This window comes from Coregonus clupeaformis, chromosome 13, assembly GCF_020615455.1.
Source record: "Coregonus clupeaformis isolate EN_2021a chromosome 13, ASM2061545v1, whole genome shotgun sequence".
Taxonomy (NCBI): domain Eukaryota; kingdom Metazoa; phylum Chordata; class Actinopteri; order Salmoniformes; family Salmonidae; genus Coregonus; species Coregonus clupeaformis.
In genome coordinates this window covers 57433058-57460805 of record NC_059204.1, presented here as the reverse complement: position 1 = coordinate 57460805, position 27748 = coordinate 57433058, and the positions used below count along the sequence as shown (strand labels likewise).

General features: G+C 43.6%; 1 protein-coding gene across 1 annotated transcript; it reads right to left on the bottom strand.

The window, feature by feature from the left end:
* Positions 1-1166: 1166 nt before the first annotated feature.
* On the bottom strand, positions 1167-22962 carry LOC121579973 (transgelin). Its single transcript, XM_041895007.2, has 5 exons — positions 22767-22962; positions 2600-2787; positions 2304-2475; positions 1947-2049; positions 1167-1777 (listed from the first exon to the last, which is right to left on the bottom strand). The coding sequence occupies exons 2-5, from the start codon at positions 2777-2779 to the stop codon at positions 1624-1626; spliced, it is 609 nt and encodes a 202-aa protein (XP_041750941.1). The 5' UTR covers positions 2780-2787; positions 22767-22962; the 3' UTR covers positions 1167-1623.
* Between the last annotated feature and the right edge of the window lie 4786 nt (positions 22963-27748).

Below are 27748 nucleotides of genomic sequence, written 5' to 3'. Positions count from 1 at the left end.
GAAAATTACAGGCCTCTCTCATCTTTTTAAGTGGGAGAACTTGCACAATTGGTGGCTGACTAAATAATTTTTTCCCCACTGTACCTATATCTCCAGTAGTGTGGAGAAAGGGCCCCGCTAAAGACCCCAGAGTTCTCCTGTAATGACCAACCAGCTCCAGCAGGGTTAGATGGCAGAGAGAGTTGGATTTCATTGAAACTTATGTTACTATACTGCATATTAGTTCTGTACTTTATCATCCAGACTGTACAAATCATATTGAGAGTAGCCTACAGGAACTGTTCTAACCTCAATGTACATACCGGTATATAAATAAACCACAAAAGCCCGGTCTAACTATACTGAACAAAAATATAAATGCAACATGCAACAACTTAAAAGATTTGACTGAATTACAGTTCATATAAGGAAATCAGTCAATTGAAATGAATTCATTAGGCCCTAATCTATGGATTTCACATGACCAAGCAGGGGAGCCGCCATGGGTGAGCCTGGGAGGGCATAGGCCCACACACTGGGGAGCCAGGCCCAGCCAATCAGAATGAGTTTTTACCCACAAAAGGGCTTTATTACAGACAGAAATACTCCAGTTTCATCAGCTGTCCAGGTGGCTTGTTTCAGACGATTCCGCAGGTAGAGCCGAATGTGGAGGTCCTGGACTGGCGTGGTTACACGTGGTCTGCGGTTGTGAGGCCATACTGCCAAATTCTCAAAAATTGGCGTTGGAGGTGGCTTATGGTAGAGAAATGAACGTTACATTCTCTGGCAACAGCACTGGTGGACATTCCTGCAGTCAGCATGCAAATTGCACGCTCCCTCAACTTGAGACATCTGTGGCATTGTGACAAAACTGCACATTTTAAAGTGGCCTTTTGTCTCCAGCACAAGATGCACCTGTGTAATGATCATGCTGTTTAATCAGCTTCTTAATATGCCACATCTGTCAGGTGGATGGATTATCTTGGCAAAGGAGAAACACTGACAGTGATGTAAACAAATGTGTGCACAACATGAGAGAAGCTTTTTGTGCTAATTGAAAATGTCTGGGATCTTTTATTTCAGCTCATGAAACCAACACTTTATATGTTGAGTTAATATTTTTGTTCAGTATTGTTATCTTGCAGTGTAGTTCTTTGGTATCTATGTGTTGTAAAGAATGAGAAGCGTTTTTCAAATTAAACTGAACTTTATTTCAGAATCATTAATTATCAACATACAAAAATACTGAGCTCTTGAAAGGTGGCCCAACATTTGATTATTATTGACAGCATCTTACTGCATCTTTCCCAGTACAAACCCAGCATATTCTAGCAAAATGTCTCAAGACTTATTACCATCAGAGTGCAGTGTTAAAAGCAGTATCTAAATGGAATGTGTTTCTTTCCTATGTAGTCATGTCTATTCGGCATATTCAATAAAAACATGATTTTACAGACTTTGGTCACTAGGTTTCTGTGTGTGTATCTGTGCTTTGTGTACAAGTATGTTTTATGGTCCCCATTTTGGTCCAGTTTGTTGAGACTCTCCTGTTTGTTTGAGTTTACAGAGAGCTTCTGTCTCCAGTGACTGGCAGAGAGAGGGAGGAATGTACTGAGGTGTGGGGTGACAGGGCATTGTCATGTTTTAGGGGTTATTGTTTAGGATCTGCCTGGGTCGCCCGTACCCAGTCATGCCAGCCTGAGATGCCCCCTTGTTGGTGCCCATCTGCAGGCCGATGACGCTCTTGCCTTCATTCAGCTGGTCCTCTGAGAACTCCCGTCTGTTCTCCATAGATTTCCTGTAGACAGAAACCGTCATGTACAGCACACTACATTTACAGTCACTATTCATATTGTGATCAAACAGTTCCCTTTATTACAGAAATGGGAGTATGCAGAGAGCTGTAAGAGATCAGTCTAATGACAGGACTGTTTCTACGGAGAGGACAGAATGAGGTTCTGACTCACTTATGGAACCAGTTGGGGTCTCCACGGTACGTCCCATCGTCCCTGGTGACAGCCATGCTTCCCAGGGCCATCAGGGTCCTCTGGACAGCAGCCAGGTCTTTCCCTACAGACACATGAATACACAGTAAGACATTAATACTGCACATCCAGACACTTGTTTAGTAAGAGGGACTGCAACTACTGTATAGCATAGTCTAAGAAACAGTGAATGCAGCTACTTTAGGCATGGTGAATAAGCAGCAATAGTATTTCAAATGCTCTGTATAGCATGCTAGTTGAACTGAGGATAGCGGTGATTTGTGTATGAAGTGTAATGTGGGAGGGTACAGCTGATGGCAGCTGGCTTGATGTACATACCCTCCCAGAGGTCGACTGTCTGGAACATGTCGGTCTTGGTGATGCCGTACTTCTCAGCCGCGTTGAGGAACTGGGAGATCTGCTCCATCTGTTTGAAAGCCATGCCTGAGCTCTGGATCTTCCTGATGGGCTTGTTCCCACTGGACAGGCTGTTGATCAGCTCACACAGCACCTGGAGAGGGGGAGAGAGGAAAAGTATTCACTACCTGTGCAAGACTGGCAGACAAATTCAAGCAAACCTACCTTCACACACACTCCCCCCACATCCACAAGGTATGAGAAAGATAGGCACTCACACATCCGTCCTTGAGCCAGTTCTGCCAACCGGTCTTGCCTGCCTCGGGTTGGCCCACTCCGGCTCCACACTGGGCGATGATCCACTCAGTCAGCCTCTCCTCCAGATCCTGGTCATACTTCTTATCGATCTTACTCTGCACCTCACGGCTCAGACCGTAGGAGGGACCTTTGTTTGCCATGACTGTTCCTGCAAGGAGAGAGATATCGTTTCAGATAGGGCAGGCAAACATTGGTGTGTTGTCTTTGTTATTGACCATCCATACACTTCAGTTATATAGAAGCTAACATAAGGTAAAGACAAAGTATCTAAGACATAGTGTAAAAGAGATGGCTTACTCTAACCCCTAGTGTTAATATTTATTAGGATCCCATTAGCTGCTCCTTTCTTCCTGGGGGTCTAAACAGGGTTAACACAATTATCACAACAAAACAACAGCCTACATAATAAATAAGATACATCATACAAGATATTACTCCTTGAAAGACTTTAACAACTGATGAACTGTTCAAAGGTATCATATTTATAAAGAAATAACAATACATGTATTTCCAGAGCAAGTTAAAACCCAAATACATTGGCAGCTTAAAACCGTGTCTCACCTAGGTTAAAATACAACCAACTAACAACTATTTGGGCACACCTATTTGAAATGGCAGGTGACCTAATTACCAGGGATAAAATCAGCTGTGTCAGTTAGCCACTTCATTAGTGCTTAGCCATTAGAAACAAATAAACAATTAAACACTTTAACACAATTTGCTGTAGAGGTTTGATATGGTGGATAAGTAAACTTAGAACTGTTGAAGTGACTGAATGAATAAATACATACACAAAACACAACTTGTTCTTAAATAAATAACTTGAATAAATATTTATACTTTGAGTAAATATGATAAACCAGAAATGTCTGTAGGTGAGAAGCAACTTCCTCACATAGAGAATACCATGAATACTGTGATAGGTTGTCTATGTGTAACAGTGGCAGTGTAACTATTTCAGACGATTCCGGAACAGTACTCACATTCATGTCCCTAGTCTGCCGACACCCTCAAAACTGGCCCTGAGTCAACACAAATAGGTCCGTAATCAGAGTCTGCTGATCTCTTTCTCTCTCTCTCTGTGTGTGTGTGTGTGTATAACATTTGTGTATATATGTGTCAGGCCCTCTGATCTTGAGTTCAGAACTTTTAACAGAGAGTCTAAATGCCTACCAACTTGAAGACTACTATGCCAGGGGGGCACATGGCCATAGTACATACCACCAGATGGAGACTTCAAATCTAGACCTAATTCTTGGACTGTAGAATCGAAAAGTCTCAGTACCTGTGCTGGTATCTTGAACAATAACTATCCCAGAACCTCTCAGAGCTGGGGGTCAAAGGTTAAGGTTGTGTCTCTGTGAGCCTGCTGCTCTCATTGGCTCCTAGCTGCTTCCTGTCCTCCCCGGCCACACCCTGCTGTCTACATCCTGTTTGGCTCAGTCCTACCAGCTGGCTCTCCTCTGTCACTTCCTTCCTTCCTTTCTCACCGGGGTAGCTGTTACAGTTAACCTTCATTACTCACTCTGTTATGTGTTCTGACTCTTCTGTGTATTAGTGCCCAACAAAGGACACTGTGGCAAGTGGTAAACCCTATGGCCCAGTCCATACTATGCAATGTCTGTAAATACATAGAGCATTGTGCTAGCTAGATGATATTGTTGGGCTAAATGTCTACATCCGCAATTACCTTATGATCTTACTGTATGTCTCAAAGTGAGGCATAGTGAATATCCCCTCCCAACAGGACATTGTTCAAAAGATTACTCATGTTGCTGCATGGTGAGTAAGACATACAGTTGAAGTCGGAAGTCATTAAAACTTGTTTTTCATTCACTCCACACATTTCTTGTTAACAAACTATAGTTTTGGCAAGTCGGTTAGGACATCTACTTTGTGCATGACACAAGTAATTTTTCCAACAATTGTTTACAGACAGATTATTTAACTTATAATTCACTGTATCACAATTCCAGTGGGTCAGAAGTTTCCATACACTAAGTTGACTGTGCCTTTAAACAGCTTGGAAAATTCCAGAAAATGATGTCATGGCTTTAGAAGCTTCTGATAGGCTAATTGACATCATTTGAGTCAATTGGAGGTGTACCTGTGGATGTATTTCAAGGCCTACCTTCAAACTCAGTGCCTCTTTGCTTGACATTATGGGAAAATCAAAATAAATCAGCCAAGACCTCAGCAAAAAAATTGTAGACCTCCACAAGTCTGGTTCATCCTTGGGAGCAATTTCCAAACGTCTGAAGGTACCACGTTCATCTGTACAAACAATAGTACGCAAGTATAAACACCATGGGACCACGCAGCCGTCATACCGCTCAGGAAGGAGACTTGTTCTGTCTCCTAGAGATAAACGTACTTTGGTGCGAAAAGTGCAAATCAATCCCAGAACAACAGCAAAGGACCTTGTGAAGATGCTGGAGGAAACAGGTAAAAAGGTATCTATATCCACAGTAAAACAAGTCCTATATCGACCTAACCTGAAAGGCCGCTCAGCAAGGAAGAAGCCACTGCTCCAAAACCGCCATAAAAAAGCCAGACTACGGTTTGCAACTGCACATGGGGACAAATATTGTACTTTTTGAAGAAATGTCTTCTGGACTGATGAAACAAAAATAGAACTGTTTGGCCATAATGACCATCGTTATGTTTGGAGGAAAAAGAGGGAAACTTGCAAGCCGAAGAACACCATCCCAACCGTGAAGCACGGGGGTGGCAGCATCATGCTGTGGGGGTGCTTTGCTGCAGGAGGGACTGGTGCACTTCACAAAATAGATGGAATCATGAGGAAGGAAAATTATGTGGATATATTGAAGCAACATCTCAAGACATCAGTCAAGAAGTTAAAGCTTGGTCGCAAATGGGTCTTCCAAATAGACAATAACCCCAAGCATACTTCCAAAGTTGTGGCAAAATGGCTTAAGGACAACAAAGTCAAGGTATTGGAGTGGCCATCACAAAGCCCCGACCTCAATCCTATAGAAAATGGTGGGCAGAACTGAAAAAGCTTGTGCGAGCAAGGAGGCCTACAAACCTGACTCAGTTACACCAGCTCTGTCAGGAGGAATGGGCCAAAATTCACCCAACTTATTGTGGAAGGCTACCCGAAATGTTTGACTCAAGTTAAACAATTTAAAGGCAATGCTACCAAATACTAATTGAGTGTATGTAAACTTCTGACCCACTGGGAATGTGATGAAAGAAATAAAAGCTGAAATAAATCACTCTACTATTATTGACATTTCACATTCTTAAAATAAAGTGGTGATCCTAACTGACCTAAGACAGGGAATTTTTACTAGGATTAAATGTCAGGAATTGTGAAAAACTGAGTTTAAATGTATTTGGCTAAGGTGTATGTAACCTTCCGACTTCAACTGTGTAAGAGATATTATCAGTAGGAGCTAGAATTAACAGCAACATGCTCCTCCCCTCTCCTCTTTACTTGCCTCAAAAGTCAACATTCAGGTATCAGTTATCAAGCCACATTGATTCATGCTATCACAATAGTATTCAATCAGGTCTTGTGGCTGTATAGCAGTGGAGGCTGCTGAGAGGGGGACGGCTCATAAGAATGACTAGGATGGAGCGAATGGAATGACGAACACATAAACCATGTGTTTGATACCATTCCACTCATTCCGCTCCAGCCATTACCACGAGCACGTCCTCCACAATTAAGGTGCTACCAACCTCCTGTGCTGTATAGGGATATCAACGTGCAAAAGAAAAGGACAAGCAACTTAATACTGGCTTAATACTGTGTTTGGAAAGGAGGTGTAGGCACCGCTTGAGTGCATGTGTCAATGTCAGTGTGTGTGTGTATAGGAGCATAGTTGTATATGAAGACAGGCCCAATATGATAAATGTAGCATGCAGGTACACGTCTGTTTTTTCACAGATCTTGTATGTGATGTTTGAAATGGCACTGGCAAGCCAGACTACAGTGAAACTGGAGAGCACATTCTCTGCCTTAAGCGCCTCAATGTTCTGCTTCCTGTTTTTGTGCAGAGTGAGAGAAACATCTGTGAGAGACCCTCTGATCTCTCTGGCCTTAACAACAATACACACACACACACACACACAAATATTGATTGAGTTTCAGATTGGCCATTCTTGCATATTAATTGTGCAATCCATTGTGTTAATAATTCTGTTTTGGCCAGGCCACAACTATCTTGATTCTTTCACAACAGAGGTCTGTCAATGTTACTCAATATGAGTGGTTGCGTGCACTGCCGTACCGTTTGTGACAGTTGTTAGCATTTGTTTATGTTGGTCAGCTCTAATACTGAGAAAGCATTACTTCCTAATCCTAATTCACCAGCTGTCATCCAGTAGCTAATGACTCCCAGACCAGAGCTATTAGAGCTAATAGCTAATAGTTCCATGTCAGTGTCTCTCCTCACCCAGAGAAAAGCAGAGCAGTGTAGGGTTATTACTACATACAGTACCAGTCAAAAGTTTGAACACACCTACTCATTCCAGGGTTTTTCTTTATTTTTTACTATTTTCTACATTGTAGAAAAATAGTGAAGACATTAAAACTATGAAATAACACATATGGAATCATGTAGTAACTAAAATAAGTGTTAAACAAATCAAAATATATTTGATTCTTCAAAAGTAGCCACCCTTTGCCTTGATGACAGCTTTGCACACTCTTGGCATTCTCTCAACCAGCTTAATTTGTGGAATTTCTTTCCTTCTTAATGCGTTTGAGCCAATCAGTTGTGTTGTGACAAGGTAGGGGTGGTATACAGAAGATAGCCCTATTTGGTAAAAGACAAAGTCCATATTATGGCAAGAACAGCTCAAATAAGCAAAGAGAAACGACAGTCCATCATTACTTCAAGACATGAAGGTCAGTCACTCCGGAAAATGTCAAGAACTTTGAACGTTTCTTCAAGTGCAGTCGCAAAAACCATCACGCGCTATGATGAAACTGTCTCTCATGAGGACCGCCACAGGAAAGGAAGACCCAGAGTAACCTCTACTGCAGAGGATATGTTCATTAGTTACCAGCTTCAGAAATTGCAGCCCAAATAAAAGTTCAAGTAACAGACACATCTCAACAACAACTGTTCAGAGGAGACTGCGTGAATCAGGCCTTCATGGTCGAATTGCTGCAAAGAAACCACTACTAAAGGACACCAATAAGAAAAAAAGACTTGCTTGGGCCAAGAAACACGAGCAATGGACATTAGACCGGTGGAAATTTGTCCTTTGGTCTGATGAGTCCAAATTTGAGATTTTTGGTTCCAACTGACGTGTCTTTGTGAGACACAGAGTAGGTGAACGGATGATCTCCGAATGTGTGGTTCCCACCGTGAGGCATGGAGGAGGAGGTGTGATGGTGTGGGGGTGCTTTGCTGGTGACACTGTCCGTGATCTATTTAGAATTCAAGGCACACTTAACCAGCATGGCTACCACAGCATTCTACAGCGGTACACCATCCCATCTGGTTTGCACTTAGTGGGATTATCATTTGTTTTTCAACAGGACAATGACCCAAAACACACCTCCAGGCTGTGTAAGGGCTATTTGACCAAGAAGGAAGCTGGTTAAGAGAATGCCAAGAGTGTGCAAAGCTGTCATCAAGGCAAAGGGTGGCTATTTGAAGAATCTCAAACATAAAATATATTTTGATTTGTTTAACACTTTTTTGGTTACTACATGATTCCATGTGTTATTTCATAATTTTGATGTCTTCACTATTATTCTACAATGTAGAAAATTGTAAAAATAAAGAAAAACTCTTGAACGAGTAGGTGTGTCCAAACTTTTGACTGGTACTGTATGTAATATGGGATGTGGAGGAAGAACCTGTTGTTCTCTTATCTGTCAGCCTAGTTATGTCACAACCAGAGCTTGTAACAGGGCACGACACTCAAATGAGTATGATATGTTACGTTTGGTATGGTTACATAAGATGGAAGGTTACTTAAAGCAGCAATATGTAACTTTTTGGGCGACCCGACCAGATTCACATAGAAATGTGTGTTATAGATCTGTCATTCTCATTGAAAACAAGTCTAAGAAGCGGTAGATCTGTTCTATGCGCGCTATGCTTCCCTTTCTCAAGTTTAGTTTTTGCATCTTTTACTTTCGGTTTTGTACACCAGCTTCAAACAGCTGAAAATACAATATTTTTGGTTATGGAAAATATATTTTAGATCAGGGGTGTCAAACGTCCGTCCCACGGGCCTGATCAGGCCCGCAAACGGGTTTAATCCGGCCCGCGAGATGATAAAAAAAAAAAAAAAGTATAAAAATGCGCAGAAATTTTTCAATAAAATAAACTGCTGTTCCAATTGCGTCCGCTGGATGGCGCAATAGCAATTTTGTTAAGCAAGCAAACTGTTTATACCGGGGCAGAGCAAGTAGGTCAAGCACCTGCAGTCAATGAGCTACTTTGTTTTGCCCGCGATATTTATTACGGCTTCTACTTTTAACATTATGTGCTTTGGCACCCTCATTGCCCCAATATGTCTCTGTCAAAAAAGAGAAAAGTGGACGCAGAGTGTTCCAAGAAAAATGGTCATCCTATTTATTCACGGAATTTAATGGGAAAGCTGTATGTTTGGTGTGTTCAGAGCATGTTGCAGTGCTGAAAGAATATAACCTTCGTCGCCACTATGTGAGTCTTCATGCCGACAAATATGACAACTTTCAAGGACAGCGGAGATGAGAGAAGGTGAATGAACTGTTGGCGGGTCTGAAGAAACAGCAGTCTGTGTTTACTCATAGCCGAGACATCAGTGACGCTGCAGTGAAAGCTAGCTACCTCATTGCTAATGAAATCGCAGTGGCTTCAAAACCATTTAGTGAGGGTGAATTTGTAAAAACATGCATGATGAAGGCAGCGGAGATTGTGTGCCCTGAAAAGCGGCAGGCTTTTGCAAATATCAGCCTGACAAGAAACACAGTTGCAGACAGGATTTCCGATCTTTCAGTGGATTTGGACAGCCAGTTGAAGCAAAAAGTAAAGTAATTTATTGCGTTTTCGGTTGCAATTGATGAAAGCACGGACATTACAGATGTTGCAAAACTGGCCATTTTCATCCGCGGAGTTGATGACACATTGACCGTCACCGAGGAGTTCGTGGAGTTGGTGCCGATGACAGATACAACGACAGCAGCTGATATTTTTACCGCACTCGTCGGCGCGCTGGACAGGGTCGGAGTGGACTGGTCCCGCGCTGTCAGCCTGGCTACAGATGGTGCGCCCTCAATGATCGGGAAAAAAGCAGGCGTTGTGACAAAGTTCAGAGAGAAAGTGCAATCTGCAAATGGAGGACGTGATTTTTTGACTTTTCACTGTATTTTGCACCAGGAGGCTTTGTGTTGCAAGTCATTAAAGATGGATAACGTCATGAAGGTGGTCATCCAAACTGTTAATTTCATCCGATCCAGAAGCCTGAATCACCGTCAGTTTGACAGCCTTCTCAGAGAGAAAGACCACATCTATGGCCTGCCATACCACACTGAGGTAAGATGGTTAAGCCGAGGTGCTGTGCTGAGGCGTTTCTTTGATTTACGAGAAGAAATTGAACAGTTCATGGAAGAAAAGGGCAAACCAGTGTTAGAATTTCATTCCGCAGAATGGATGCAGGACCTTGCATTTATGGTGGATGTTACAGAGCACCTGAATAACTTGAACAAACAGCTGCAAGGGCGCAACAAAGTTGTCACGCAGTATTATGACAGCATACGTTCTTTCAAGTTGAAGCTGTCATTGTGGGAGACGCAACTTGCCGGTGGTGATGCAGCTCACTTCCCCTGTCTGAAAAATGTGTGCGCGACCCAACATGTGGCAGACATGAAGCGGTTCAAAGATAAAATAACGGGACTGTTACGGGAGTTTGAGCAACGCTTTCAGATTTATGTTTATATGTTTTTGTGTTGATGTGCTATTGTTTTTAATTGATTTGATTTGATTTGATTTGTATATTTAACCTATTCTTGACTCTGTGGTTCTTGCACTTGTTTGGGGAACAGGATTTCATTATTTTTATCTACATTTCTGCCTGAGAAATGACACCCTGATATAGTTCTGTGATCTGTGAAACAGTTCTGTTAATCACTGAGGCATTGTGTGTTTGTGTGTTCTTTTTCTTTAGAATTTTCAAATAAACTTGACGTGTTTTATGATTAATAGTGATGTTGCGCTTGTACTATTTTGGACACACTGTCCTCAGGCTCCAGCTTTATGTTGTATGTTGATCGTATTAAAACAAAGAAAACAATCTGAAGTTGTTGTTTTTAAGTTATATATACCATGATTTTTCCGGACCGGCCCACTTGGGAATAGATTTTCCTCCATGTGGCCCTGAGCTAAAATGAGTTTGACACCCCTGTTTTAGATGGTACAATGATTTTCTACACTATACTTGCTTGTTTTGTCACATACAGTGGGGAGAACAAGTAGTTGATACACTGCCGATTTTGCAGGTTTTCCTACTTACAAAGCATGTAGAGGTCTGTAATTGTTATCATAGGTACACTTCAACTGTGAGAGACGGAATCTAAAACAAAAATTCAACCAGTAAGAATTCCGGCTCTCACAGACCTGTTAGTTTTTCTTTAAGAAGCTCTCCTGTTCTCCACTCATTACCTGTATTAACTGCACCTGTTTGAACTCGTTACCTGAATAAAAGACACCTGTCCACACTCTCAATCAAACAGACTCCAACCTCTCCACAATGGCCAAGACCAGAGAGCTGTGTAAGGACATCAGGGATAAAATTGTAGATCTGCACAAGGCTGGGATGGGCTACAGGACAATAGGCAAGCAGCTTCGTGAGAAGGCAACAACTGTTGGCGCAATTATTAGAAAATTGAAGAAGTTCAAGATGACGGTCAATCACCCTCGGTCTGGGGCTCCATGCAAGATCTCACCTCGTGGGGCATCAATGATCATGAGGAAGGTGAGAGATCAGCCCAGAACTACACGGCAGGACCTGGTCAATGACCTGAAGAGAACTGGGACCACAGTCTCAAAGAAAACCATTAGTAACACACTATGCCATCATGGATTAAAATCCTGCACGCAAGGTCCCCCTGCTCAAGCCAGCGCATGTCCAGGCCCGTCTGAAGTTTGCCAATGACCATCTGGATGATCCAGAGGAGAAATGGGAGAAGGTCATGTGGTCTGATGAGACAAAAATATAGCTTTTTGGTCTAAAATCCACTCGCCGTGTTTGGAGGAAGAAGAAGGATGAGTACAACCCCCAAGAACACCATCCCAACCGTGAAGCATGGAGGTGGAAACATCATTCTTTGGGGATGCTTTTCTGTAAAGGGGACAGGACGACTGCACCGTATTGAGGGGAGGATGGATGGGGCCATGTATCGCGAGATCTTGGCCAACAACCTCCTTCCCTCAGTAAGAGCATTGAAGATGGGTCGTGGCTGGATCTTCCAGCATGACAACAACCCGAAACACACAGCCAGGGCAACTAAGGAGTGGCTCTGTAAGAAGCATCTCAATGTCCTGGAGTGGCCTAGCCAGTCTCCAGACCTGAACCCAATAGAAAATCTTTGGAGGGAGCTGAAAGTCCGTATTGCCCAGCGACAGCCCCGAAAACTGAAGGATCTGGAGAAGGTCTGTATGGAGGAGTGGGCCAAAATCCCTGCTGCAGTGTGTGCAAACCTGGTCAAGACCTACAGGAAACGTATGATCTCTGTAATTGCAAACAAAGGTTTCTGTACCAAATATTAAGTTCTGCTTTTCTGATGTATCAAATACTTATGTCATGCAATAAAATGCAAATTAATTACTTAAAGATCATACAATGTGATTTTCCGGATTTTTGTTTTAGATTCCGTCTCTCACAGTTGAAGTGTACCTATGATAAAAATTACAGACCTCTACATGCTTTGTAAGTAGGAAAACCTGCAAAATCGGCAGTGTATCAAATACTTGTTCTCCCCACTGTATATACTGAAATTAGGCGAACTATTAGAATTTTAGCAACCAGTAATTGGAGGAGCAATCTTTGCATAGTGCATCTTTAAGGCAAAAACAAGAGTAGGGTGGTTGGTCTGGGTATAACGCGAATGTCTAGCAACCCAAAGGTTGCGTGTTTGAAGCTCATCATTGACAACTTTAGCATTTCAGCTAATTAGCAACTTTTCAACTACTTACTACTTTTTTGCTACTTTGCAACTACTTAGCATGTTAGCTAACCCTTCCCCTAAACCTAACTTCTAGCCTAGCTAACATTAGTCGCCTAGCTAACGTTAGTCACCTAGCTAACATAAGAGTTAGCCACCTAACTAATGTTAGCCACAATAAATTGGAATTCGTAACATATCATACGTTTAGCAAATTCCTAACATATTGTACGAATTGTAATTCGTAACATATCATACGAAATGGATCATGGACATCCACAAATTAATACATACCATACGAAACCTAACATATCATACTAATTGGAGTGTCTTGGATTTACATTTACTATGTTACGTCTACCCCTGAGTCCAGTTTACATTTCCATGTAGCCTCATGAGCACTAAAATGTTAAGTTCATAGGAACACATCAAATCTGGTGTCAAAAGAAAGCTAAGAGTCTATATTTATGTACATTTTTCAACCATTTTCCATCCTAAACATTTGGAATAAGCAAAGGCTTTGAATTCTGGTCAAACAGATGGAAAAGTGGTCTTAGAAAACATCTAGTAGAAAAAGTTTTAAAATGTTATATAAATACATCAAAACACAATAATGTTGAAGTAAAGACCCCTGCAAACTAATATCAACATTTGCAGTGGCTTGCGAAAGTAGTCACCCCCCTTGGCATTTTTCCTATTTTGTTTCCTTACAGCCTGGAATTAAAATGGATTTTTTGGGTGTTTGTATCATTTGATTTACACAACATGCCTACCACTTTGAAGATGCAAAATATTTTTTCTTGTGAAACAAACAAGAAATAAGACAAATGTATTGAACATGAAATACAGAAATCTCGAATTTACATAAGTATTCACACCCCTGAGTCAATACTTTGTAGAGGCACTTTTGGCAGCTGTGAGTTTTTCTGGGTAAGTCTCTAAGAGCTTTCTACGCCTGTATCTTTGTAGTGACTGTGTGTATTGATACACCATCCAAAGTGTAATTAATAACTTCACCATGCTCAAAAGGATATTCAATGTCTGCTTTTTTTTTTCTTCATCCATCTACCAATAGGTGCCCTTCTTTGCGAGGCATTGGAAAACCACCCTGGTGTTTGTGGTTAAATCTGTGTTTGAAATTCACTGCTCGACTGAGGGACCTTACAGATAATTGTATGTGTGGGGTACAGAGATGAGGTAGTCATTCAATAATCATGTTATATACTATTATAGCACACAGAGTCCGTGCAATATATTATGACCTGTTAAGCACATTTTTACTCCTGAAATTATTTAGGCTTGCCATAACAAAGTGGTTGAATACTTATTGACTCAAGACATTTCATCTTTTCATTTTTAATTAATTTATAAACATTTCTAAAAACATAATTCCACTTTGACATTATTGGGTATTGTGTGTAAGCCAGTGACAAAAACATCTCAATGTAATCCATTTTAAATTCAGGCTGTAATACAACAGAATGTGGAAAAAGTCAAGGAATGTGAATACTTTTGGAAGTTACTGTAGTTAATTAAATGGTTACCCGGACTATCTGCATTGACTCTATCTTGCACTGACTCTATGCACACTATACACACACACACACACACACACACACACACACACACACACACACACACACTACACTGCCACTCTCACACAAAAACCACACACATTCACATGCACTACATACGCACACACACACACTCATCATATGGTCCTCTGTAGCTCAGCTGGTAGAGCACGGCGCTTGTAACGCCAAGGTAGAGGGTTCGATCCCCGGGACCACCCATACACAAAAAAAATGTATGCACGCATGACTGTAAGTCGCTTTGGATAAAAGCGTCTGCTAAATGGCATATTATATTATTATTATTATATTATATTATATTATATTATATATAATTATATTATATATGCTGCTGCTACTCTTTTCTTTATTCTTACTCGTATTATTATCTATCCTGATGCCTAGTCACTTTACCCTGACTTTATTTACATATCTAACTCAAATACCTCGTACCCCTGCACATCGATCTGGTACTGGTACAACCTGTATATAGCTTCATTCTTGTGTATTTTATTCCTCTTTTATTTTAGTATTTCGTTTTTTTTTTTTACTCTGCATCGTTAGGAAAAATAACATTTTATTTCATTCAGGATACATCACCTTGAAGACAATGGAATTCATAATTATGCATTTCTGTATAGTACAGATCAGGGACCCATGATGTCATTCTGTTACCATCATTCTGTTACCGGGTGTTGATCCACTTCACTTACAGTAGTTCAATAACCAGAATAGACTTTTACAAACTCAAGGTGTCATATCATAGCTGACACCCTATTCTTTCTGCGGACATCTTTGAATCTTAATTCGGAGTAGATATTTAACATTTTTTGGAAAACGTGGTCACAAAAAAATTAGTGAGATTTTACCGTTGTTCCGTTACCAAACAGCAACCCTTGTAAATATCATCATAAATACCAGATTCTGCACTAACCAATCTGAAGGGCTGTTTCTCAATCTGACGATCTGCCTCAGAGCACTGTTTTAACATGCCCAGAGAGGATCCCCTTCAACTCAGTACAGAGTAGTGATGGACATTCTGAGTATTTTCAGTGTGCCAGCTCATTTGTCTCCGTTCAGCTAAAATAACCATTCATTTGGCTCCCAACCGGCTCTTCGTTCAGTGGCATTTAAAAATGTACCTAAAACCATGAAAAAAAATAGCAAATGTAAAGCCTACAAAGTTGCCTGCCATTATGGCAGGTCGTGACATGTGAGTTCATATACATTTTTACCTGACCAAATTATTAGATGGCCTGCACACTCTAAAAATGTGTGTGGACCAGAAAAAGGCTCACTCCTCACTATCTATTGTTCCTGCAGTGAGGAATGACATTCGTCAGAGAATGTTTTTAGAATTTATCTGCAGATAATCATTATCTGGAGCAAAAAAAGCTGTAGTAACAGAATGCAAATCAGGGAGCCAAATGAATGACTCTTTCATGCAATTTGGGTCCCGACATTCACCATAAAGAGACGTTCAAAAAGTGCAGTTTGTTCGCGATTGACCCATCACAAGTACAGAGACACGTCACTGGCTGGATCAGGCCTTCTCAACATGGAGGCTCTTGATTGGCTGATGAGGACTGTTATGGGTTAAGGGCAGGGGCAGTTAGATTACTACAGATACCCCTGACCTTCCCAAATCTCACTCAAACCTTATAGCATGTTCCTAACAGGTTCTATAAACTGTGTGAAAAGCCTTGGGTTAAAACTGTCTGTGTGCTGCATCACAGAACCTGAATAAATCCATGTGTGATTGAGAGTTCATAGATCTGTTTACTGCACTTTTTTCCAGGAAGGCAAAAGAGGAAGGAGATGAGGGCTGCTAGCAAAGTCTGCTATTGTATACACATGGAGGGGGAGGAGGGGAGCAGGTTAGAGCTGTTGGGTCCTGACAGGGCCAGGCCTTCTGCAACAGGCCCAGACCAGGTTTCTCTAAACAACAGTCTTGTCACGAATTCATCCGAGGCTGCCCCTCCTCCTTGCTCGGGCAGGTTTTGGCGTTCGTTGTCACCGGCTTACTAGCCACTACCGCTCCATTTATCATCACTCCATTTGTCTTGTCTTGTCTTGTCAATCACACACACCTGGGACTCATTCCCTCATTAGTCTGTGTATAAGTGTTCCCTCTGCCCCCTTGTCCTTTGTGAGTGATTGTTCGTTGTGAGAGTGAGTAGCTCGGTTGACAGTGCCTCCACCGTGCGCATTCCCCCCGAATATCATGATCTGGCACAAGTCTTCTCTAAAAAATAAAGCGACTAAATTACCACCTCATCGGGCAGGGGATTGCACAATAAACCTTAGGGTAGACGCTGTACCTCCCAGGAGTCATGTGTATCCCCTGTCGCAGGCGGCGACGGAGGCTCCCTGCGCCAGGGGTACATACGTCCCTCCACTTCACCTGCCTCCTCGAGTTAATTTTTTGTGAAGACGAAAGACGGCGGTCTGCGCCCGTGCATTGACTATCGACCACCGAACAAGGAGACGATTAGATTTAGCTATCCTCTCCCCCTCATTCCGTCAGTGGTTGAGTCATTGCATGGAGCGCGCTGCTTCACTAAATTAGATCTCAGGAGTGCGTACAACCTGGTGCGTATCCGAGAGGGAGATGAGTGGAAGACAGCATTCAGCACAACCACGGGGCATTATGAATACCTGGTCATGCCCTATGGTTTGATGAATGCTCCCTCAGTCTTCCAGTCCTTTGTGAATGAGGTGTTTCGGGACATGCTTGGTCGTGGTGTAGTGGTCTATATTGAGGACATCTTGGTGTATTCCGCTACGCGCGCCGAGCATGTGTCCCTGGTTCGCAAAGTACTGGCCCGACTGTTGGAAAATGACCTTTATGCTAAGGCAGAAAAGTGTACGTTTTTCCAGCAGTCAGTCTCCTTCCTCGGATACCGCATTTCTACCACAGGTGTGGAGATGGAGGGCGACCGCATTGCAGCCGTGCGTAATTGGCTGACTCCAACCACGGTAAAGGAGGTGCAGCGCTTCCTTGGCTTCGCTAACTATTATCAGAGGTTTATCTGGGGCTTTGGCAAGGTCGCAGCTCCCATTACATCTCTGTTGAAGGGTGGGCCGTCCCGGCACCGCTGGTCTGCAGAGGCTGACAGGGCCTTCCGTAACCTGAGGGAACTGTTCACCTCGGCCCCGGTACTGGCCCACCCCGATCCATCACTACCGTTCGTAGTGGAGGTGGATGCGTCCGAGGTTGGGATGGGAGCAGTCCTGTCTCAACGCTCGGGCACGCCACCCAAGCTCCACCCCTGTGGGTTCTTCTCAAAGAAGCTCAGCCCGGCGGAGCTGAACTACGGTGTTGGTGATCGGGAGCTGTTGGCTGTATCCGAGCTCTGACAGTGTGGAGACATTGGCTCGAGGGGGCGAAACACCCATTCCTCGTCTGGACGGACCACCTTAACCTGGAGTACATCGGGGCAGCGAGGAGGCTGAACCCTCGCCAGGCCAGGTGGGCCCTATTCTTCACCCGGTTTGATTTCACACTGTCATACATTCCGGGTACGAAGAACGTGAAGGCAGACGCACTGTCCCGGCTGTATGATACAGAGGAGAGGCCCAGAGACAATAACCCCATACTGCCAGACTCATGCATTGTGGCGCTGGTAGTATGGGCATTGGACGCGGATATAGTACGTGCCTGCGCTTATCCGTGATCGTCTGATCTACTGGGCACACACGTCACCCTCCTCTGGTCACCCAGGTATCGGTCGTACAGTGCGCTGCCTGACCGAAAAGTACTGGTGGCCTACCTTGACTAAGGACGTGAGGGTGTATGTTTCCTCCTGCTCAGTGTGCGCCCAGAGTAAGGCACCTAGGCACCTCCCAGCGGGTAAGTTAAAACCTTTACCAGTTCCACAACGACCATGGTCTCATTTGAGTGTTGATTTTTTAAACTGATCTGCCTCTCTCTCAAGGGAACACCACCATCCTGGTCATTGTGGACCGCTTTTCGAAGGCCTGCCGCCTCCTTCCTCTGCCCGGTCTCCCCACGGCTCTGCAAACTGCGGAGGCCCTGTTTACACACGTCTTCCGGCACTACGGGGTACCAGAGGATATAGTGTCTGACCGAGGTCCCCAGTTCACGTCAAAAGTCTGGAAGGCGTTCATGGAACGTCTGGGAGTCTCGGTCAGCCTGACCTCTGGGTTCCACCCTGAGAGTAATGGGCGGGTGGAATGGGTTAATCAGGATGTCGGTAGTTTCCTGAAGTCCTATTGCCAGGACCGGCCGGGGGAGTGGTCAGTGTTCCTGCCATGGGCAGAATATGCCCAGAACTCTCTCCGCCACTCCTCTACGAACCTAACGCAATTTCAGTGTGTTTTAGGTTATCAACCGGTTCTGGCACCATGGCACCAGAGCCAGACCGAAGCTCCTGCAGTGGATGACTGGTTTCGGTGCGCGGAGGAGATGTGGAACGCTGCCCATGTTCACCTCCAACGCGCCGTCAGAAGGCCAACGCTGACCGTCACCGCAGTGAGGCCCCCGTCTTTGTACCGGGGGATCGGGTCTGGCTCTCGACCCGGAATCTGCCCCTCCGCCTGCCCTGCCGGAAGCTGAGCCCACGGTTTGTAGGGCCGTTCAAAGTCCTGAGGAGAATCAACGAGGTCACATATAAGTTATTACTCCCCCCTGATTACCGTATTAACCCCTCGTTTCATGTGTCTCTCCTCAGACTGGTGGTGGCTGGTCCGCTCCAGGAGTCTGAGGTGTGGGAGGTCCCTCCACCTCCTTTGGACATCGAGGGGGCGCCGGCGTACTCTGTCCGGTCCATCCTGGATTCGAGGCGCTCGTTGGGGGGCCTTCAGTACCTCGTGGAGTGGGAAGGGTACGGTCCGGTGGAACGGTGCTGGGTCCCAGTGAGGGATATGCTCGATCACTCTCTGCTGAGGGACTTCCATCGTCGCCATCCGACTCGCCCTGCTCCTCGTCCTCCTGGCCGTCCCCGAGGCCGGTGTTGGCGCGCTGCTGGAGCTGCGCGTCAAGGGGGGGTACTGTCACGAATTCAGCCGAGGCTGCCCCTCCTCCTTGCTCAGGCAGGTTTCGGCGTTCATCGTCACCGGCTTACTAGTCACTACCGCTCCATTTATCATCACTCCATTTGTCTTGTCTTGTCTTGTCAATCACACACACCTGGTACTCATTCCCTCATTAGTCTGTGTATAAGTGTTCCCTCTGCCCCCTTGTCCTTTGTGAGTGATTGTTCGTTGTGAGAGTGAGTAGCTCGGTTGAACTCTTTACTTGTATGCAGCCAAGGTTGATTTTCCCTTGTGCTAGTTTCGTTCTGTCGCTATATGCGCTACATTATTGTACACTGAATAAAGTCTTGATTTCGGTGTTTTACCTCCTGCGCCTGACTCCATCATTCATACCTCATCACAAGTCTGCCCTTACTCAGCCTGTAAAGCCATCTTTACCTCCTATTACCCAATATGTGCTCTGTGTCCTCACTCAAACGTGGCTCAATCATTACTGTTACAGGTGACATTATTACAGGGATGTGAAACAGAGTGTGAAAGCTACTGGGGTCACTGAACAAAAGATCCATCATTCAATGTTTCCAACGCAACTTGTAAATGTTATGTCACAGTGTTTTCAGGGCATCCACTGAAACATCCACCGTTATCTTGACCCCTGGACATACCAGCATAGTTAATCCCTTACATGTACAGTTTTACTCCCATACCACAGCTCCACTGAAGACTGGTACCAGCAGATAGACAGGGAATGAAGAGGCACCATGTGTTACACAACACTCTCTGACCACATTGTCTCCATCTCAAAGATACAGTGCCTACATCATGAGAAAGAAAGCCCCCTAAATCGTTCCATGAATTTGTCTTGCATGGAGCTGCCCGTTTTAAACAGGGGTGTAGCTAGTGTGTGCAGTCAGGTCACCCGTGATGCAAGTCATTATTCGACGTCCATCCATGTCTGAGGACATCGGGAGATGACCTGGAAACCAGCCACTAAGGGCAACAGTGAGCGCCGTTACCTTCAAGAAGGTTTCGGTTTTGCTAGGGTGTTGTGGAAGGGGATGGTGGATGGATGTAAGCATCTGCTTCTGATTCCAAAGGTTGCAACTTTGAATCCAGTGATAGAAAGTTGTTTTTGAGATTTTTCTTCTAAGCCTATCCCAAACCTTAACCCTTACCTTAGCCATTCGGAGTTAATGCCTAACCTTAAGATTTTGGAGTTAATGGCTAAACTTAACCTTAAAAACTTCGAAATTGGACATTTGAGAAACATGGATGAACGTCTAATTCTGACGTGAGACTGTGAGAGCTAGTTGAATATGTGTGTGTGAGAGTGAAGAGAGCAGGACTTGACAAGAAGCAGGATCTGATAGTGAACAGGATCCATCTGATAGAGCCTCTCTGGGCAGAGTGAAGAGAGACTTTGTACACATGAACTTAGGACAATTCCATGGTAACAAATTGATGCTTAGACTCAGATTTTTCACTTCAAAATGTATGCCAAACAAAAAACAATGCTTGCAAAGTTAAACAAACCATACAAGTGTATGCACATTTACTTGAAGAACAGTGCAGATGCAAAGTTTGGTAACAGAATGACGGCACAAACAGCACAAACCTTCATTTTTGTTATCAAACTTTGCATCTGCACAAGTTCTTGTGCATAGAGTTGTATGGTTTGTTTAACTTTGCATCAATGTTTTTTGTTTGACATACATTTTAAAGTGAAAAATCTGAGTCTCAGCATCATTCTGTTATCGTGGAATTAATTAATTAGATGCAAACAATGCAGAGACTGAGTGGGAGAGGGCAGGATGTGTGTGGGTCAGTGGAGGCTCCTCAGAGGAAGGGGAAGACCATCCTCCTCAGTGAATTTCATAAAACTAAAAATAATTAAACATTTAAAAAGTTATTCTTTTTAGACAAAACGATACTAAATATATTCACGTCATCAAATAATTGATTAAAACACACTGTTTTGCAATGAAAGTCTACAGAAGCCTCAACAGCACTCTGCAGGGTAGCACCATGGTGTAGCCGGAGGACAGCTAGCTTCCGTCCTCTTCTGGGTACATTGACTTCAATACAAAACCTAAGAGGCTCATGGTTCTCACCCCCTTCCATAGACTTACACAGTAATTATGACAACTTCCAGGGGACGTCCTCCAACCTATCAGAGCTCTTGCAGCATGAACTGACATGTTGTCCACCCAATCAAAGGATCAGCGAATGAATCTAGTACTGAAAGCATTAGCTACAGCTAGCTAGCACTGCAGTGCATAAAATGTGGTGAGTAGTTGACTCAAAGAGATAGAAAGACAATAGTTGAACAGTTTTGAACAACTTAAATTCTTCAAAAATGAAGGAGAACCGAGAGAGAGAGAGCTATATTTCGTCATTTTTTTTAACTTTCACTTGCTTAGCTAGCATATGCAGCTAGCTAGTTTAGCCTACTCAAACACCTGGCTCAAACAGTGGGATGCTATGTTAGCTAGCTGGCTATGACTATCCAACACAACACTGGAACTCTTCCAAGTCAAGGTAAGCTTTTGGTTTTACTAATTTATGGCCACCGGGGCCAGCTGGTGTAACAGCTAAACTGCTTACTGACTGTACTGCATGATTGTAGTGGGTTTACAAACACGTTAGTTCTATTAGCTATGTTGACTAGGATTTTACTTGAGCTAATATGGTGACTACGATGTAGGCTGTGTGTAGCTGCTATGAAAGTGAACTGTGTTTACGTGTGATCAGAGGTGTATTCATTCCGCCGATTCTGTTGTTTCTTAAACGGAAGCAAACGAAACGGGGATAAACATACCTGAATTTGTCCAATAGAAGCTCTCGTTTGCAACTGTTGGACTAATGGTTACACCCTAGATCAGCTAGATGCAGGCAAGAGTGTGCAAGGCGGTATTGAATGTGTCACTGTCTGTCCATGTGTCACTGTCTGTCACCTCAAATTTCTCTCGACCTGTGTGCACCTGCTGTACGTTGTAAACGTTCATTCATAGGCTAAGTTGTAGCAACCTCATGATGGGTATAGGGAAAACGTGAGTATCATGTAGTAGCCTAAACCTTTCACTGTTACATTGAACTGGCTGAATGGAATATGAATGGAGAAAAAAAATCATCCTCATCTTAAATGGCACTGACCGTGTGGGTGTGTGTGTTTAGAGGCTGAATATAAAAAAGATTAAGACAGGTTTTCCCCCATGTGAGTATGTCTACAGCCTTTTCGCCCTCTCTCTCTCATCCATGTAATCCTAAAATAGAGTCCAAAACTATAGAACACTGTCAGTAGCATCTTACCAAGCATGCTAGAGAAAGTACTTGACACCATTTTGACAATGTCTGATACACCAGGAAATGTAACAGTATGAATAAGAGACAAATGTGTTAAGAAGGAGCCAGGTATGTACTTACAGTGTTTAGTTGGGAGCAGCTTTAGTGGTACAGATGCGTGCAAGTGGCTTCGGGCCTGTGTTTCTGTGAGCTGGTGTAAAATTGTTCCTCTCTTCTCCTTTACAACAGAGTACAGAGTCTGCTCTCAGGGAGTGCCGGCTTAAAAAGAACAAATACGTTTGTCTGAAATGACTTCACCACATTCAAGAGAAAAGGCGAGTGAGAGAGAGAGGGGAGGAGGGGAGAGGAAAGAAGGGGAGGAGGAAACCACAGCCTTAAAAGGATATGGGCTTTTTTTCTCTAGATTTTTCTATGAGCTTCCAGTCCTCTTATTTCATTCTATGACACATCTTTTTTATTTTCTCTCTCTTTTCACCCCTGTAAGTGTACCTCCTTATTTGGGAGCAGGACAGGGAGAGAGAGGGCTGCTGCCGAAGGGATTGGTTTGGTCAACTTGAGGAATTCTCCAAATAACTCCATCTACCACTTTGTCTAGAGAACAGAAGGAGGGAGGAAGGAGGGATGAATGAGGAATAAAGTAGAGAGTATGGTGGTTTAGGGGGACCAGGGGGAGGGAGATGCTTTCAGTAATTAGAGAGGGTAAGGAAGGAGGCACTGCTAGAGGGAAGTTGACTTTATTGCCTCTATATTAATTTTTTGTTATTTGTGGTTTATGAAGTCTTTCATAAAAGGTCAAAGAAAATGTATTGTAGCCATGGAATGCACTTTTGTTCCATGAGAGAAGTACAGTACGATAGGTAAGTGAGGGCATGAGCAAATGAGAGGAACCATAATGTAAGCCTGTCAGTCAAAGTGCAAATACTGCTGATTTGTTTTGTTTTGCTTTGCTTTGTTGGGTGTTTAGTTAAATTTCTTATCCTTTTTTTAATGTTTCCCTGGTTCTAAAGAACATACACCCCAATCACATATAAACACACCCATGCCAGTGGTATATGACAGCATTACAGAGACACACGCACAGTCACACCCTCGACAGCCAAAGTGGGGCATGCTATAGCTTGAGAGGCCATTGAGGTTAAACATTGACATCACAGATTGCATCACTGAGAAGAGTCAGCATTAGTATGAAGTAACTGTCTGACCCAAAAGGTCATTCCAAGGAAAGTTATCAGGTAATACAGTGGGGGAAAAAAGTATTTAGTCAGCCACCAATTGTGCAAGTTCTCCCACTTAAAAAGATGAGAGAGGCCTGTAATTTTCATCATAGGTACACGTCAACTATGACAGACAAAATGAGGAAAAAAAATCCAGAAAATCACATTGTAGGATTTTTAATGAATTTATTTGCTAATTATGGTGGAAAATAAGTATTTGGTCACCTACAAACAAGCAAGATTTCTGGCTCTCACAGACCTGTAACTTCTTCTTTAAGAGGCTCCTCTGTCCTCCACTCGTTACCTGTATTAATGGCACCTGTTTGAACTTGTTATCAGTATAAAAGACACCTGTCCACAACCTCAAACAGTCACACTCCAAACTCCACTATGGCCAAGACCAAAGAGCTGTCAAAGGACACCAGAAACAAAATTGTAGACCTGCACCAGGCTGGGAAGACTGAATCTGCAATAGGTAAGCAGCTTGGTTTGAAGAAATCAACTGTGGGAGCAATTATTAGGAAATGGAAGACATACAAGACCACTGATAATCTCCCTCGATCTGGGGCTCCACGCAAGATCTCACCCTGTGGGGTCAAAATGATCACAAGAACGGTGAGCAAAAATCCCAGAACCACACGGGGGGACCTAGTGAATGACCTGCAGAGAGCTGGGACCAAAGTAACAAAGCCTACCATCAGTAACACACTACGCTGCCAGGGACTCAAATCCTGCAGTACAGACGTGTCCCCCTGCTTAAGCCAGTACATGTCCAGGCCCGTCTGAAGTTTGCTAGAGTGCATTTGGATGATCCAGAAGAGGATTGGGAGAATGTCAGATGAAACCAAAATATAACTTTTTGGTAAAAACTCAACTCGTCGTGTTTGGAGGACAAAGAATGCTGAGTTGCATCCAAAGAACACCATACCTACTGTGAAGCATGGGGGTGGAAACATCATGCTTTGGGGCTGTTTTTCTGCAAAGGGACCAGGACGACTGATCCGTGTAAAGGAAAGAATGAATGGGGCCATGTATCATGAGATTTTGAGTGAAAACCTCCTTCCATCAGCAAGGGCATTGAAGATGAAACGTGGCTGGGTCTTTCAGCATGACAATGATCCCAAACACACCGCCCGGGCAACGAAGGAGTGGCTTCGTAAGAAGCATTTCAAGGTCCTGGAGTGGCCTAGCCAGTCTCCAGATCTCAACCCCATAGAAAATCTTTGGCGGGAGTTGAAAGTCCGTATTGCCCAGCGACAGCCCCAAAACATCACTGCTCTAGAGGAGATCTGCATGGAGGAATGGGCCAAAATACCAGCAACAGTGTGTGAAAACCTTGTGAAGACTTACAGAAAACGTTTGACCTGTGTCATTGCCAACAAAGGGTATATAACAAAGTATTAAGAAACTTTTGTTATTGACCAAATACTTATTTTCCACCATAATTTGCAAATAAATTCATTAAAAATCCTACAATGTGATTTTCTGGATTTTTTTCTCCTCATTTTCTCTGTCATAGTTGACGTGTACCTATGATGAAAATTACAGGCCTCTCTCATATTTTTAAGTGGGAGAACTTGCACAATTGGTGGCTGACTAAATACTTTTTTTCCCCACTGTATGTATCAGTGTCACATTAGCCTCTAGGCTATTCTGTGTAGAGGTACCATGTGTGCTTTGTCTATTGTTCTCCATTCAAGGGCACCAGACTGACCTTGTGACTCCTGGCAACAAGGATATCTCTTTAACCACCAGGCCTTGGGCTACTGAGCTAGTAAAACTACTCAATTGTTTAATGGAAGTCATTACCCCATCCAAACTGAATTGGTCCAATGAAGACCCTAATTATTCAGATTAGATATTTTAGTGGCTGGCTGAATTTAAACCTTTTTTATTTATTTTTATCTTTATTTAACTAGGCAAGTCAGTTAAGAACAAATTCTTATTTACAATGACGGCCTACACCGGCCAAACCCGGACGACGCTGGGCCAATTGTGCGCCGCCCTATGGGACTCCCAATCACGGCTGGTTGTGATACAGCCTGGAATCGAATCAGGGGGTCTGTAGTGACACCTCAAAGCACTGAGATGCAGTGCCTTAGACCGCTGCGCCACTCGGGAACCTTACCGGCACTCCAGCTTTTCCGGGTCGGCTCAGGGTATAGCCTTGATCTATTTACAGTGAATTTGTGAATGTAGCTTATTGAATTGGCAAAACGTATGTTACTGATGGACATTTGTATGCATTGTGCTGGAAGCCATATAAATGAGCCTATATAAGGCAGAGGATGACAGACAGACAGATTGAGGGATAGGGGGATGGGGGAAGTGGTAAAATGCACAGGTAGAGGAGAGATAAGCAAACAGTGTGTGTGAACATGGCCAGCTAACCTGTGAATGGTCCCAGTGCACACCGATGGGAAATTCCACGTGTGTATGAGACCTGAGTCATGGAGAAGATGGTAAACAGTCCTTTCACACACACACAGTTCTCTTGTGCTGGTGGTAGAATCGTTTTTCTGCTGATTTAGCATTTATTAAGATTGATCGAAACCATCAGTATCAGTATTCATGAACGTCGATACATTTATCAACCAGCAGCACTGAAGCTCTGCTAAAGTGAATGATTTACATTTTACATGGTATACCCATGATAAATCACCACAACCCTGTAGCCTAACAACACAGCAGTCGCTTTGGTGATGTGAAATGAAACAAAATTAACAGCTGGATTCTGCTTCAGTAAGAAGCAGAAAGTATTTTCAATAAGTATTTTTCTAAATAATACATAGAAAGCTTTTTTCATGGGCATTAGTATGGAGTTGGTCCCCCTTTGCTGCTATAACAGCCTCCACTCTTCTGGGAAGGCTTTCCACTAGATGTTGGAATATTGCTGAGGGGACTTGCTTCCATTCAGACACGAGCGTTAGTGAGGTCAGGCACTGATGTTGGGCGATTAGGCCTGGCTCGCAGTCGGCGTTCCAATTCATCCCAAAGGTGTTCGATGGGGTTGAGGTCAGGGCTCTGTGCAGGCCAGTCAAGTTCTTCCACACCGATCTCGACAAACCATTTCTGTATGGACCTCGCTTTGTGCACGGGGGCATTGTCATGCTGAAACAGGAAAGGGCCTTCCCCAAACTGTTGCCACAAAGTTGGAAGCACAGAATTGTCTAGAATGTCACTGTATGCTGTAGCGTTAAGATTTCCCTTCACTGGAGTTAAGAAGCCTGAACCATGAAAAACAGCCTCAGGCCATTATTCCTCCTCCACCAAACTTTACAGTTGGTACATTGGGGCAGGTAGCATTCTCCTGGCATCCGGCAAACCCAGATTTGTCCGTTGGACTGCCAGATGGTGAAGCGTGATTAAACTGCTCCAGAGTCCAATGGCGGCGAGCTTTACACCACTCCAGCCGACGCTTGGCATTGCGCATGGTGATCTTAGGCTTCTGTGCGGCCGCTCGGCCATGGAAACTCATTTCATGAAGCTCCCGACGAACAGTTCTTGTGCTGACATTGCTTCCAGAGGCAGTTTGGAACTTGGTAGTGAGTGTTGCAACCAAGGACAGACGATTTTTATGCGCTATACGCTTCAGCACTCAACGGTCCCGTTCTGTGAACTTGTGTGGCCTACTACTTCATGGCTGACCCATTGTTGCTCCTAGACGTTTCCACTTCACAATAACTGCACTTACAGTTGACCAGGACAGCTCTAGCAAGGCAGAAATTTGACGAACTGACTTGTTGGAAAGGTGGCATCCTATGACGGTGCCACGTTGAAAGTCACTTAGCTCTTCAGTAAGGCCATTCTACTGCAAATGTTTGTTTATGGAGATTGCATGGCTGTGTGCTCGATTTTATACACCTGGTGTGGCTGAAATAGCCAAAT